The sequence below is a fragment of the Bison bison genome, unplaced genomic scaffold (assembly GCF_000754665.1).
Source record: "Bison bison bison isolate TAMUID 2011002044 unplaced genomic scaffold, Bison_UMD1.0 scf7180017864038, whole genome shotgun sequence".
In the NCBI taxonomy this organism is placed as follows: domain Eukaryota; kingdom Metazoa; phylum Chordata; class Mammalia; order Artiodactyla; family Bovidae; genus Bison; species Bison bison.
The window spans coordinates 2,883,740-2,896,933 of record NW_011494610.1 but is presented as its reverse complement, the minus strand read 5'-3'; the positions used below and the strand labels follow the sequence as shown (position 1 = coordinate 2,896,933).

At 44.4% G+C, this 13,194-nt stretch overlaps 1 protein-coding gene across 2 annotated transcripts in view; it reads right to left on the bottom strand.

Annotated features, from left to right (window-relative positions):
- ARFGEF2 (ADP-ribosylation factor guanine nucleotide-exchange factor 2 (brefeldin A-inhibited)) overlaps positions 1-13,194 on the bottom strand; it is a 69,780-nt gene that overhangs the window by 43,330 nt on the left and 13,256 nt on the right. For both annotated transcript variants that reach the window (XR_824825.1, XM_010835069.1), the window contains exons 5-12: positions 10,768-10,836; positions 8,799-8,950; positions 6,441-6,571; positions 5,027-5,261; positions 3,816-3,915; positions 2,961-3,100; positions 1,522-1,630; positions 401-569 (exon numbers count right to left, since the gene is read on the bottom strand). Coding sequence is in view for 1 of the 2 variants with exons in the window: in XM_010835069.1 (XP_010833371.1) it covers positions 401-569; positions 1,522-1,630; positions 2,961-3,100; positions 3,816-3,915; positions 5,027-5,261; positions 6,441-6,571; positions 8,799-8,950; positions 10,768-10,836 (1,105 nt within the window). In the remaining variant the exon portion in view is untranslated. The remainder of the gene's footprint in view (positions 1-400; positions 570-1,521; positions 1,631-2,960; positions 3,101-3,815; positions 3,916-5,026; positions 5,262-6,440; positions 6,572-8,798; positions 8,951-10,767; positions 10,837-13,194) is intronic.

The window sequence follows — 13,194 nt, the reverse complement described above, 5'->3', positions numbered from 1 at the left end:
GATGGCTACAAATTACTTTCAAATGGTTCAGAAAAAAAAAAAAAGTAGGTAACACAAATATGGCAAAAATTAAGTTTTTTGTATGCTGAAGTACAATAGTTACCAATGGAAAGTTCCTCTAGGTAGTAATTTTATGAGTGATTTTAACATTCTTGCTTTATACTTTTCTGCATTTTCTAAACTAGTTAAATTTTTTAAATTAGGAAGAAAGGAAAAAAAGACCAGGCATCAACCACACAAAGCTATTAGATTTCTCTCTTACACACTCACACGCGCACTCAGCGCGACTTGATCGGGCCTGACCATAAGCGCCAGCCCCGGTCATCTGTAACAGGCGTTTCATCTTCAGGAGTCAAAGCCAGGTTCCCAAGAGACTCAGCCAGCCAACAGCCACACTCACAGCTCGATGCCGTGTTCAATCATCTCCTTCTGTTGCTTGATGACCTCAAACTGCTCCGGGTCGTCCTGGACGGTTGTCTGCGTCCCCGAGGACACGGTGGACTCCATGGACGTCACGCTGCTCCGCCTCGCCAGGTCCCCCATCTCCTGGTCCACAGGCCGCTCCTGACCTGCGACGACGTAAAAGCAAAGGCAACCAAGTGAGCAGATGGGACGCAGGCGAGGCTGAGCTGAGGTGTGGCTGTACGGTTCCCTTTCCCAGGCCTGTAACAATAAGCTTTGTACTGTAAGGTTCATGAAAACCTCAATATCGCGGTTACTTTACTTAACAACTTGCTTGTGGAAAATAAGCTAACCCTAAAATTCACGTGAAAGAATAAAAGTGCAAGATGCACAAGACACAGAGCCTGTCCTCGCAGGCCCTGGAACTCACTGCAGAACTCTAGGCATCCGAAAAGCACGGGATTGGCGGAGGAACAGACAAATCAACAGAACAGCAAATTCAGAAACAGTTATGCACACAGGGAGGTGTGCTACACCATCAAGGTGGTACTTCAAATCAGTGAGGGGAAAAAAGACTACTAAAAAAAGTTGTAATAAATGGTTTTCTGGAAAAATGAAGTTACAGCACAATTCACACTATCTCCACCCAACCCCCACCCAAGTTTCAGATGGATTAAAAAGCAGAACCTTTAAAACACTTCAGGTATTTCCCAAACTAAAGTATTTTGCTAATTCTAAGACAAGTATGGGCAACCCACTCTGGTACTTTTGCCTGGAAAATCCCATGGACGGAGGAGTCTGGTAGGCTGCAGTCCATGGCGTCGCTAAGAGTTGGACGCGACTGAGCGACTTCACTTTCACTTTTCACTTTCATGCATTGGAGAAGGAAATCGCAACCCACTCCAGTGTTCTTGCCTGAAGAATCTCAGGGACGGGGGAGCCGGATGGGCTGCCGTCTATGGGGTCGCACAGAGTTGGACACGACTGAACTGACTTAGCAGCAACTTAGCAAGACAACTGTATCAGGATAGCTTTTTCCAAAAGTTGTGGGCAGCCTATTGTGATTGGCAGATGGTGGCGGGTGGGAGGTGTGTGTGTGTGCACTGGGGGGTCTCTCACCCAGGCTGGTCTGATGATTGGGATTCACATACAGGTCTTTGCTCCACTCCACCATGCACTTGAGGATGGACACGAGGCACTCCAGGCCTTTCTTCCTGAGACTGAGCTCCTAAAGGACAAAGGTGACAAGTACAGAGACTCGGCAGATAAACTAAGTGCAGACGTCTGGAGGGCTCTGGGAATCCTGTGACAATACAAGATAATCACTGACGTTTAGAGTTACTGACCCAAGAAGAGGGAACCCGTGACGTAAACATTGAGGGCTCACTGCAAAAACCATGATCGTCTTTAAAGGTGTTCATTACAAACTCCCTATCTGCAAAAATATGGGATGTGTACTTTACTAAAGTGAAGAGTATTATTTGGATTTTTAAAGTGAAATTCTCATTCATTGCTTATATAAATTAACAAAACAAAAAACAACCAACCAAACATTTAAAACACATTTTTTTTTTTAAAAAAAAGGGAGAGTCTTAACTAGTGACCCTGAAAAAAGAGAAAAGAATTTTATGCAGCAGATAAATGACTGTGGACACCATCATCCCCTGAACACACACAAAAGCATTCCATCTTAAGGCTTACTCTGCAGGTAAATACTTTTTTTTTTTTTAAGTAGCACTTCTCGGGACTTCCCTGGTGGGCCAGTGGCTAAGACTCCATGCTCCCAGTGCAGGGGACCTGGGTTCGATCCCTGGTCAGGGAACTAGATCCCACATGCCACAACTAAAGAGTCTGCATGCTGCAAGTAAAGACCTGGTGCAAATAGATAAATAAATATTAAAAAAAAAAAAAAAGTAGCACTTCTCAACTAAAAAGCTGAATGTGAATGTGAGTTGCAGGTCATCTTTTAAAAACTGCAAACATTTTAGACTCAAAATAGCATCTAAGATGGTTTGGCTCTCCCTGGGCCATCTAATGACAACTTTAGACCTTTGTTGAAGAAAAATGCCCCCATGCACCAAAACTCTACGTGTAATTACAGGTGGCTCACAGACCTTGCAACCAATTTCTTCAGAGACCTCAGGTTAAGAACCCTATCATCTTTGTAGGGAGGGAATCTAGTAAGAAGCAATCTCCTTTGCCTTTACTCTAGCCTGGGATCCTGTGTTCACACGATCTAAGAAAAGGTGACAGAGTGAACACGCTTCCTCCAGGTCTCAGCTCAAGTCTCACTTTCTGAGGGAGATGACCCTGACGGCCCCACCCTCACCTCCAACACCCCTTCTCTAGCGTCCCTGCTTTATTCTTCCTGCAGCTGGCTTCTTCACTGCCTGCTTTTAAGTGTCAGGACCACAGCAATTTTGCACCTGGATGTGCCTGTCTGTGTTCTGTTCACTGCTGTGTCCCCAGCACCAAGGACAGTGCCTGGCACACAGTGGCTCGACAAATGTTTACTGAAATGAATGAACTGTGAACATAAATGTTCTCAGTGGTTTTACCTGCAGAGGTGTCATTCCCAGCTCGTGTCCACTTCTTCCCTGAGCGATTTTCGATAAATCGTTTACGAGGCGCTCAAAAATGTTAGCAGCATTTAAATCACAGTCGTAGTTGACGTAAATGTCTACAACACACTGGGCATCTTGGAAAATAACACACGGATGTTAGAGATTCTTAGTGAACACAGAGAACACGTGTGTTTCCTTATTAAACGAGAGTCCTTGGTCAAACAAAGTTTTCCCAGTGAATTAGTAACTCAGGCTGGACACGCCTCACTCAGGAAGTGTGTGACGGAAGGACTAGAAATGCAGGAGGCTCTCCTCCCAGGCCTGCCCTGGCACTCACTGAAATCTCAGGCCGCTCACTCAAACTCTCACAGCTTACTTTCCTCGTCAAAAAGGGAGAACAACTGCCTCATCCAACTCTTAAAGCCGTATAACTCTGATGAGGTTACTGTGATGACAAATAGATGCTCAGTTTATTGTCACACAATTGGGTGGTGTAAAGGGAAATGCAAATTTACTTTAGCACCCAATCAGGAGTTAGGACACTCATACCTGGGACTCTCTGACTTATAAACCATGTTCAGCTTGTAGATACAGTGACAAGTGTCCTAGTTTTTCAGGATTAGGAGGTTTCCCAGGACATGAGATTTGCCATGCTATAGTCAGAAAGTCCCGGGCAAAACAGTCTGGTCATTAGGTGAGTAGCAGCCTTTAAGGGAATGATTTCCTCAGCACTTCATTACAACGTTAAAAGGAGGGGATCAAGATCTTCATCTGGACTGTGGAGAATGAAAGCCTCAGAAGTGTTTCTGGGTAAGTCAAAAGGATGAGCCCCAATCCGGGAGAAAGTACCTGCGCAGATCCTTGTCAGGGTCTGAATGACCATCCACCTGTGCTCGAAAGAGCTTGTTGACGTTTCTAAAATGTTCAGGAAAATCTCTTTGAAAAAGACCTATATGACAAGAAGAAGATAAAGGAGGACAGTAATTAATAGCTTAAATTAGGGCTCAAAACCCCTGAAGCCTTTACGAGCAGGCTGAGTCTATGAGTAAAGCAGGGAGGGAGGCCAGGCGTGTGTGTGTGTGGGTGTGTGGGTGTGTGTGTAGGTGTGTCTGTGTCTGTGTATGTCTGTGTTTAGGTGGCTGCTGTGTGTGTGCGTGCAGGTGGTTGCCGAGCACAGGAGCCTGGGTGTGTGTGGGAGAGTGAGGAGGGCAGGACCACAGTGAATACAGCCCCATCAGAGTACACAGTTGCTCCAGAGAAAAAGCCAAGAATTGCCACGTGGAAAGGCAGAATTGGAGTTGTGGGGTTTTGAGAGGAAATCAGAAATATGGATTTATATGGAAAATCGCATTTCCCGATTTTTAAAAAAATGTGTATTTCTTTGGCTACTTCAGGTCTTACTTAGTTGTGGCACTTGGGATCTTTCGTTGCAGCATTCGAACTCCTAGTTACGGCACATGGGATCTAGTTCCCTGACCAGGGATGGAACCCAGGCCCCCTGCATTGGGAGCTCAGAGTCTTAGCCACTGAATCACCAGGGAAGTCCCTGACTTCTCCGTCTGGATACTAATTCAAGTTATTTCAAACAATTTATAGGCTAAACAAACATGTCTGGGGGACTGAGCCCAACAAAAGACTACACAATTTAAACCTTTGGTTAAAATGAAAGGTATACAAGATTTGGGGCTTCCCAGGTCGTGCAGTGGTAAAGAATCTGCCTGTCAATGCAAGAAATGTGGGTTTGATCACTGGGTTGGGCAGTTCCTCTGGAGAAGGAAAATGGCAACCCACTCCAGTATTCTTGCCTGGAAAATTCCATGGAAAAATGAGCCTGGAGGGCTACAGTCCATGGGGTCATGAAAAGTCAGACACGACTGAGTAAGCACACATATACAAGATTTGGGGGCAGTAACTTTTTATGAAAAGGAATTCTCTTGCTCAAAAAGTTCTTAGGGGTGCCAGCACATAGACTGTGTAACTCCCACCAATATTTAACACATCATATAAAAGCGTCATCAAACTTCAAAACAAACCCCAAAGCAGTCAACTGGAGTCCATACCTCTATTTGCATCTTCAGATGCATTTTAAAGTTTGAAAGAAGAGTGAGAAAAATAGCGAGAGAGAGCTCAAAGACATCAGGCACTGAGGAGACGCCGTTCTTGGACAACGCCACGCAGAGGTACTGCTTGATCGCGGTGATGAACATCTCATGAGTCCTGAAGACCGGGCCGGCGTTCTGCAACACGGACAGGAGGAGCTGCAGGGAGACCACCTTGGAACGCAGCTCGTGGGACCTGGCAGAGGAGACAGAGAACAAGGGTAGCGCTGAGAGGTAACATTTCAGAAAGGATGTTTAAGAAGGTCTCACTCCTCTATCAGTGAGAGGATTTTCTGAGAAGCCGGGGACTCAAGAATCAGCAACAGCACCTAAAATGTCAAGAGAGGGAGGGCAGCTGGCATGAGGCAGGTTCTCAGAACCCGCAGGCCCTGGGAGAACAAGAGCTGCCAACTGTTGTCTCTTTCTCCCACTCATAAAGCAGAAAATACAGCAGGAGCAAAATAAGTACAAACCGATTCTGGAAAGCTGGTTCTGCAACGAATCTAACAGAACCAATTACTTCACATCCATCATGTGAGACTGAACTGTCTGTCCTGCTCTGTGTTTAGAGACAACGAGAACAGGGCTCTTCATCTACCTGCCTCAGGCTCCCATCCCTGCCCACGGGATGGAAAGAAAGGGAAACCTTCCTGAGTCTTTTCCCTAATGGTCATCATATTCTCAACAGAAGAGAACTGTAATTAGCAACCAGTAATAATGACAGTAACAGTGACTATAAACTATTGTGAACTACTGGGCCCTGTGCTCGGGATGTCAATTCTATCATTTCAGGTAAACGATCCTGTGAGTTGATTTTCCATATTCCCATTTTCCAGATGAGGTTCAGTAGCTCCTACGGGCATGAAGTTGGTCTCATGTGAGCCAGCAGCTCCCCATGGCTCCAAAACTTCTGCTTTGACACCCCACAGCACCATCTTCCTTGTGGTATATCCTTCACTCTAAAGGTCTGGCTTCTCTGGGTTGAATCTGGGGCATAAATCTGTACCCATGAAAACAGAAGTTTCCATTCAAGGCAAGAAACTGAGGTTCTCTATGCATCCAGGTGGGGGACTCTGACCTTCAGATGATTAAATTCATCAGTCAGGAGAAAGAGGGTGAATATTCAACTGAACGATTGTTTTTTAGTATATAAACCAAGGAAAGAAAAATTGGGCCCAATAATCTTGGTTCGTGGGCACATAATCTATGATGAGAGGACTGTGGGACCTTCATGAGCCTGAAATCATTGTAAAACAGTCCTGTAAATTCCTGCATTTACACCAACCAGGGGACAAGGCAGTGGGGTTTCTTGGAGCCCCTAAGATCCTCCTGGATCATTAGGATTATAGACGGCCAAGAACTGCTGTCAGCTCACTTTGGATCTGGGGGGCCTTCGCCAAGGGGTTTCATGGACAGCTTGCACAGGGAGCGAAACACCAGGAAGGCATCCTTCTGCAGAATGTGGGAGAACCTGGCGGCCACTGGATGTCCTTGAGCATCCGACTCCTAAGATCAGAACAAAGATGAGAAAAATCAAAGGGTCCAAACAAAAGGATGACTCTTTTCAAAAATAAGAAATGTAATTATCTCATGAAAATGTAAATTATTTACTCATTGGGGGAGGTGAAGGATGTGGGGGAGGAAACAATATGTCAAAACAGGAGCTTCTGGGGGAGTTGTCACAGCAATTCTAAAACTTCCAAGTCCTTCAAAAAGTGGGTGTGAGTGGTTTAAAATGATAAATGAGCAAAGGTTAAATCATAAAAAACCCAAAACGAATATAGATAATTTTATTAGTTTGGGTAAAGAAGATATTTCTAAGAATACTGTTGGGATTCGCAGGTGACTCAGTAATAAAGAACCTGCCTGCCAGTGCAGGAGATCTGGATTCCATCCTTGGGTCAGGAAGATCCCCTGGAGAAGGAAATGGCAATCCACTCCAGTATCCTTGTCTGCGAAATCGCAGGGACAGAGGAGCCTGGCGGGCTACAGTCCATGGGGTCACAAAAGAAAAAGATCTATCTACAAGGATATTCACTGTAGAACTGTCTCCTGTGATTAAACTGAAATAATCCAAAAACCTAATAGGGAACTGGTTAAACAGATTATGGTAATCCATGACAGAATTTCACATGGCCATTAAAAAATTAGTACTACTGATGTGAAAAGATGTCCATAAAAGTGTTGAGGGAACAAAGCAAGTTGCAGTCTAATATGTGACACAGATACCGTGTGTGAATTTATACACATCCCTATATACGTGCATTCATTAAAAACAATTTTTTTTATTGGAGTATAGTTGCTTTACAGGGTTGTGTTAGCTTCTACTGTACAGCCAAGTGGCTCAGCTATACATATACATACATCCCTTCTTTCCTGGATTTCCTCCCCATTTAGGTCCCCACAGAGCACCGTGCTATACAGCAGGTTCTCACTGTTGTCTAATTTTATACATGTATCAACAGTGTATATACACTAATCCCAATCTCCCAGATCATCCCCCCAGCGCCTTCTTAATGGGGATGACAGAACCCCAAGGGGACTGCTATAGTCTGGATGTCTGAGACCCTCACTGAATTTCTTATGTTGAAACCTAATCCCTAATGTGATGGAATTTGGAGATGGGGCCTTTGGCAGTGAGGTGGAGCCTTCACGGATGGGATTACTGCCTTTATTAAACAGGCCTCAGAGAGCTCCCTTGCCCCTTCTGCCAGGACAGAGTAAGAAGATGGCTGTCCATGAACCAGGAAACAAACAGGCTCTCACCAGACACTGCAACTGTTAATATCTTGACCTTGGACTTCCTCGCCTCCAGAACTGTGAGAAACACATTTCTGTTGTTTATAAGGCACCCAGTATACAGTATTCTATTAATGCAGCCTAAACAGACTGAGACAGGGGCAACTGTCAGGGTGGGGTGGAGTAGGGAATAGTTGTAGAGAAAATCTTATTATTTTTATGCATAAAGTAGATAAACATACAGTACATAAACAGGTATCTAGTTTATCAATAACTAAAATTCCATGAAACAGGGTGATGAACAGGAAAAAGAAATACATAAAAAGGCTCCTGTGTGTGTGTGTGATCATTTGAACAGTTGGGACACATGGGAAAAGGCAGAGACTGAGTGAGTTCAGGAGGCAAGTTCAGATCGTATTTCTTCCTGTTTTGAATGTTTATATATAGCATTTTCAATAGAACAACAAAGCTATCTAAAAAAATAATGTAGCAGACACACTTAAGGGTGCCTGAAAGGATGTTCATAATGTACCTTAAATTTAAAAAGCGGGTTACAAAACAGCATGCATATCATGTTATTACATTTAAGTGGTTCAAACATGGGAGGGAGAGAAAAATCTATGGTGTAAGTAAAACCTTAACAAATGTTATCTCTGGGTTACATTATGGATGACTTCTACTTCCTTATTTTTCTTTCTCTGTATTTCCCTTATTCTTTCTGTAATCAATGTATACCATTTTGAGAGAAAAGAAAAAGGGCAAGAAATGTTAAGTTTTTAAAAGTTCTGAATAAATAGGGTTTAACAACATTACATACCACCAGCATTAACGAGCATGTTCCAAGAACATACAGAATATCAGGCCAGGATGGTGTGACTAAATAACTGAACAGGGCTTGCTGGTTTTCACTGGCTTCTTCTGACAGAAATATAACTCTGCATCTTACAGAAGAAGTAAACCTCGAAAGGAGTCTGCTAGAAGATCACCAACGCACCAGGTTATCTGCTGATGACAAGGACTGCCTGTCGTCCGCTATCCCGTTGGTCTGGGAGTTTTCATCAGCTGCAGGGGGAGCGGCATGTTCCTGGCACTCCAGTTCACTCAGGACCCTCTCGGGCTCCGTCAGCCCATGCTTTTGTGCTGCTTCTTAAAATACAATGCAAAAGTCATCATCGAGTCAATACTTACCCTAAAAGATGGCCTGACACCAAGAAGAAGTTTTTGGTTTTTTTTAAGTTTTTTTTTGTGTGTGTGTGTGTGTGTGGACCATTTTTAAAGTCTTTATTGAATTCATTGCAACATTACGTCTGTTTTATGTTTTGGTTTTCTGGCCATCAGGCATGTAGGATTTTAGCTCCCTGACCAGGGATCGAACCTGTACCTCCTGCATTAGGAGCACGTTGTCTTAACCAGAGAAGTCCCAGAAGTTATTCACATAACCTTCAAGCTACTCCTTTTTCCCTTTCTGGCTTTATGTGTCTGTTACCCACAGCCCCACTCCCAGATCACTTTATACTATAGTCTGGGTCAACGGTACCTCCAGAAATGTGCAATGTAGCAGCCCTGTCCACCCCTACCTACTTCTGAAGATAATTAGAAGCAGATAAACAGAAATGCACAGAAAGGGTTACTAATGTAGGGGTTAGAGAACAAGAGTCACGTAAATGAAGAGGTTGATAGCTATGATAGAAAACCTTAGTCACAGTAGGAGGAAAAAAAAAGGAGGTCTGAGCTTCCTGGCAGCCATGTGGAAAAGGAAAAGACAAAGAATTAAATGGATTCCATCATTTCATGAAATAAGCATATCTGATGACTAGCAGAACAGGTGACCTCTATGAGAAATTTACCATGTGGATCGTTATATTAATATATTTAAGGAACACCAAACAACTCAGTAGCACCATCTTCAAAAATGGTTTCTAAAGCATATTCAGCAAATACTTATCAGGTGCCTACTATGGGCCAAACTCTAGGCTAGGGGCTGGAAGATACAGTATGAGCAAGACAGACAAGGTTCACCATGTGAGGACTTCATATACTCATATATTGGACCCAGGAAAGAAAAATCTGAAAGTAGGAAATCAAATTACTTTATTTTTAAAGACACTTCTACAAAGAGTTAAACCAACAATAAAATCTATGACTATAGCTTGGTGGTACCTTAAATTAACAAAAAAACAGGGTTTTGAGCAGTGGGTAAAAAGGTCAAAGGTCAATACTCTTTGACCTTGATGCTCACTCATTAAGAGATACAGTTTAAAAGTCAGGACCCAGTATACATGTGTGCACAAAGATAAATCATTGAAACATGTCTCATGGAACAATGCTTAACACTACTACACGCAAGACATTCAGTTTGTACCTATTTTTGTTTTATGTCTCCCATTTAAAAACACGGATTACGAACCACTAATTTATTGACTTCTCAACCCATTAATGGTTTACTGACCCCGAAGCTCAGTGTTCAGCACATAACCACTGACCTCAGAGTTCGAGTAAAACAAAAGGAAAAATCATCTAACAGTCATTTGGAGCTATCCAAGGTTAATTCCACTGAAACTACACCAAAAACTGGGGTAGTTATGAATGAAGTCAAACAAAACTAACAGAGCTTCTCTGTGCATGTGACACCTGCTGACATGGGGACTGTCCCCTGGACACATTGATGTCTAGCCCGGAAACTTCACTGCCTCAGGGCCCCCCGCCCACTCCTGGGGAAACCTGGCTCTACAGGGCATGGACCTCTGCATCTCCAGTGGCACACCCAACTCTAACTCTGTCAGACTGCGCATCCTGAACCCAACCCGAGGGAGAATAAAACCCATCACGAGTCACAAGTGACTTCTTGGTTTCCATGAGTGTGCAGGAGGTGGTGGCGGTGGTGCACTCTACCACTAACACACCTGGCTGGGCACTCGTGTGAAGGAGCAAGGAGGAGGAGAGGCTGGGTGCTTGGTTCTCACCTTTAACTGCAGACGTGACCACATCTTCTAAGATCTCCTTCACCACCTCCTGGGCTCCGTCTTCAGTCCCTACACACACACCAAATACACAAACGCAAACGCACATATGTGGGCATTTCCAACGAGAATGAAGTAAGGTGGAGATTAAGTCAGTGTTCTCCAGAGTCACAGTCTGAAGCAAGAGTGCAAGTAGGCCCTCTCCAAAGCCAAACCTGACCACGTCCCAGGAAATGTGGAAACTTGGGGGCAGCCATCTGCTATGACTCAGTCTTCCCCCAGTGGAACTCTGAGACCCCGCAGTCTTAGACACTCTTCCTTCCTGAGTCACAGTTGCCGGCCCAGGGCCCCCTCCACCACCCTTGGGCTGCAGGCAGCAGCTGGTATTATCCAGCTATGGTTTCTGACAGAACAAAAGGAGAAGCGTCATCTTGCCCCTTCACCCTGTGCACCCAGAGCCTTGGTAAACAGTGTGCCTCTGGCTGCTTCTTTTTCCCACAGTGTAAACCAGACCTTAGCATGAGATTCCTCACGTGATAGTTGGGAACTTACTACATTCTAAATGGACTTATTCTGTAAGACGGTAACTGTTTAAGTGGAAAAGGCTCGCTACCAGTTGTTTTGGTAGAAAACTAGTTCTGGGAGAACCAGTAAACAAGCATTCGACTAGTCTTCTGGAAGTAAATATTAAGGGCCATCATGTTAAAGAAAATCAAAATAATCCTTTAAATTCTTCTTTAACAATGATTTTCCAATCAGGCCACGATTTTGCCTTTAGTCCTAGAGAAGCAACAGGGAAGTGTTTTCATCTCCATTGGGCACTTAACCCAAGTGAAAGAAAAATGCCGCCCCACACATCAGATCAGTAAACAAAGGATGCTGCAGCCTTCAAACCACTCCAGACACCCCCTGCGGTAGGCCCTGAGGGAGCTCAGGATGGAGACAAAGGTCCTGGAGCCCTCAGCCACCCCCTCCAGTGGGTGCACCCTGAGGGGACGCAGGATAGGAACACACAGGAGACTGGAGCCAGAGAGCCGAGATACACATCAAAGGAATGATCTCAGTGAGCCCAGACTTGTGCACCAGCCTGTACACTGGAAAGCGCTAAACTTATGGGACTGATAAATCTGGTTTTCAATGCAGAAGACAGGAGTTAGAGCCTTGGGTCAGGGAGATCCCCGGAGAAGGAAATGGCAGTCTACTCCAGTATTCTTTCCTGGGCAATCCGGTGGACAGAGGAGCCTGGTGGGCTATAGTCCACAGGGCTGCAAAAGAGTCGGATACAACTTGGCGAGTAAACAACAAATGCTCTCCTAAGAGGGCAAAGAGAACTTGAATGGAGGTTAGAAAAGCCCTCAGTCACGGGCAAAATCTTCTAAACCTGTTTCTTCATCTAAATAAGACGGTTCAGTCTAGATTAGTGTTACCTAGGAAGAAGGAAACAGAACAGGCTCTATCTTGAAAGCAGGACTCCGTCTTGGGCCAGACTGTGGACTTTGAGCTATATGCCCAGTATCTATGGAAACGACATACCAACTGGAAAACCAGGCCCCCAGAAGGGAAAACCAGGGCCCCCAGAAGGAAGAGCCCCAGGGCTCTCCATCGCCTAACTGCTAAGTCACTTCAGTCATGTCCGACTCTGTGCGACCCCATAGAGGGCAGCTCACCAGGCTCCCCCATCCCTGGGATTCTCCAGGCAAGAACACTGGAGTGGGTTACCATTTCCTTTTCCAATGCATGAAAGTGAAAAGTGAAAGTGAAGTCGCTCAGTCGTGTCCGACCCTCAGCGACCCCATGGACTGCAGCCCTCCAGGCTCCTCCGTCCATGGGATTTTCCAGGCAAGAGTACTGGAGTGGGGTGGCACTGCCTTCTCCATTGCCTAAAAGAATACCCTAATTACCTGTGTAACCGAATAGAATCATACATTCTATTATGCTTATTGGGGTATGACCACAAACCTATTGATAAGTGTCCACTGTTAACTACCTAGGCTTAAGGCATAAGAATCACGGGTTAACTATGATTGTAGCTTTCTTTTTCCTTTGTTCAGACTAGTTTCAGAGAGCCTTATACACTTAGGGTATATAAAGTTTTCACAAATGCTGGTTGGGATCCTTGGCTAAGAGGAGACTCTGCCTTGGGCCCACCGATGTAATAAACTGCACTCCACTATCTGCACTGTCCTCTCTGAGTGAGCTTGTTTCCTGGAACGCGGGGCTACAGCACACACAATCTTCATAATTTTTGCCATTTCATGTACCACTTATTATATTACATGTGTGAATATATATATATCTAACAGTGATCTTTAACTCACTGTAAGCAATAATATTCACACAACAAAGGCTTCAAACACTGATCACACTTTCTTAATGCATGTTAGAACAAATGTATAACTATTAAAATAAAAACCATTCACCTATGAGCCA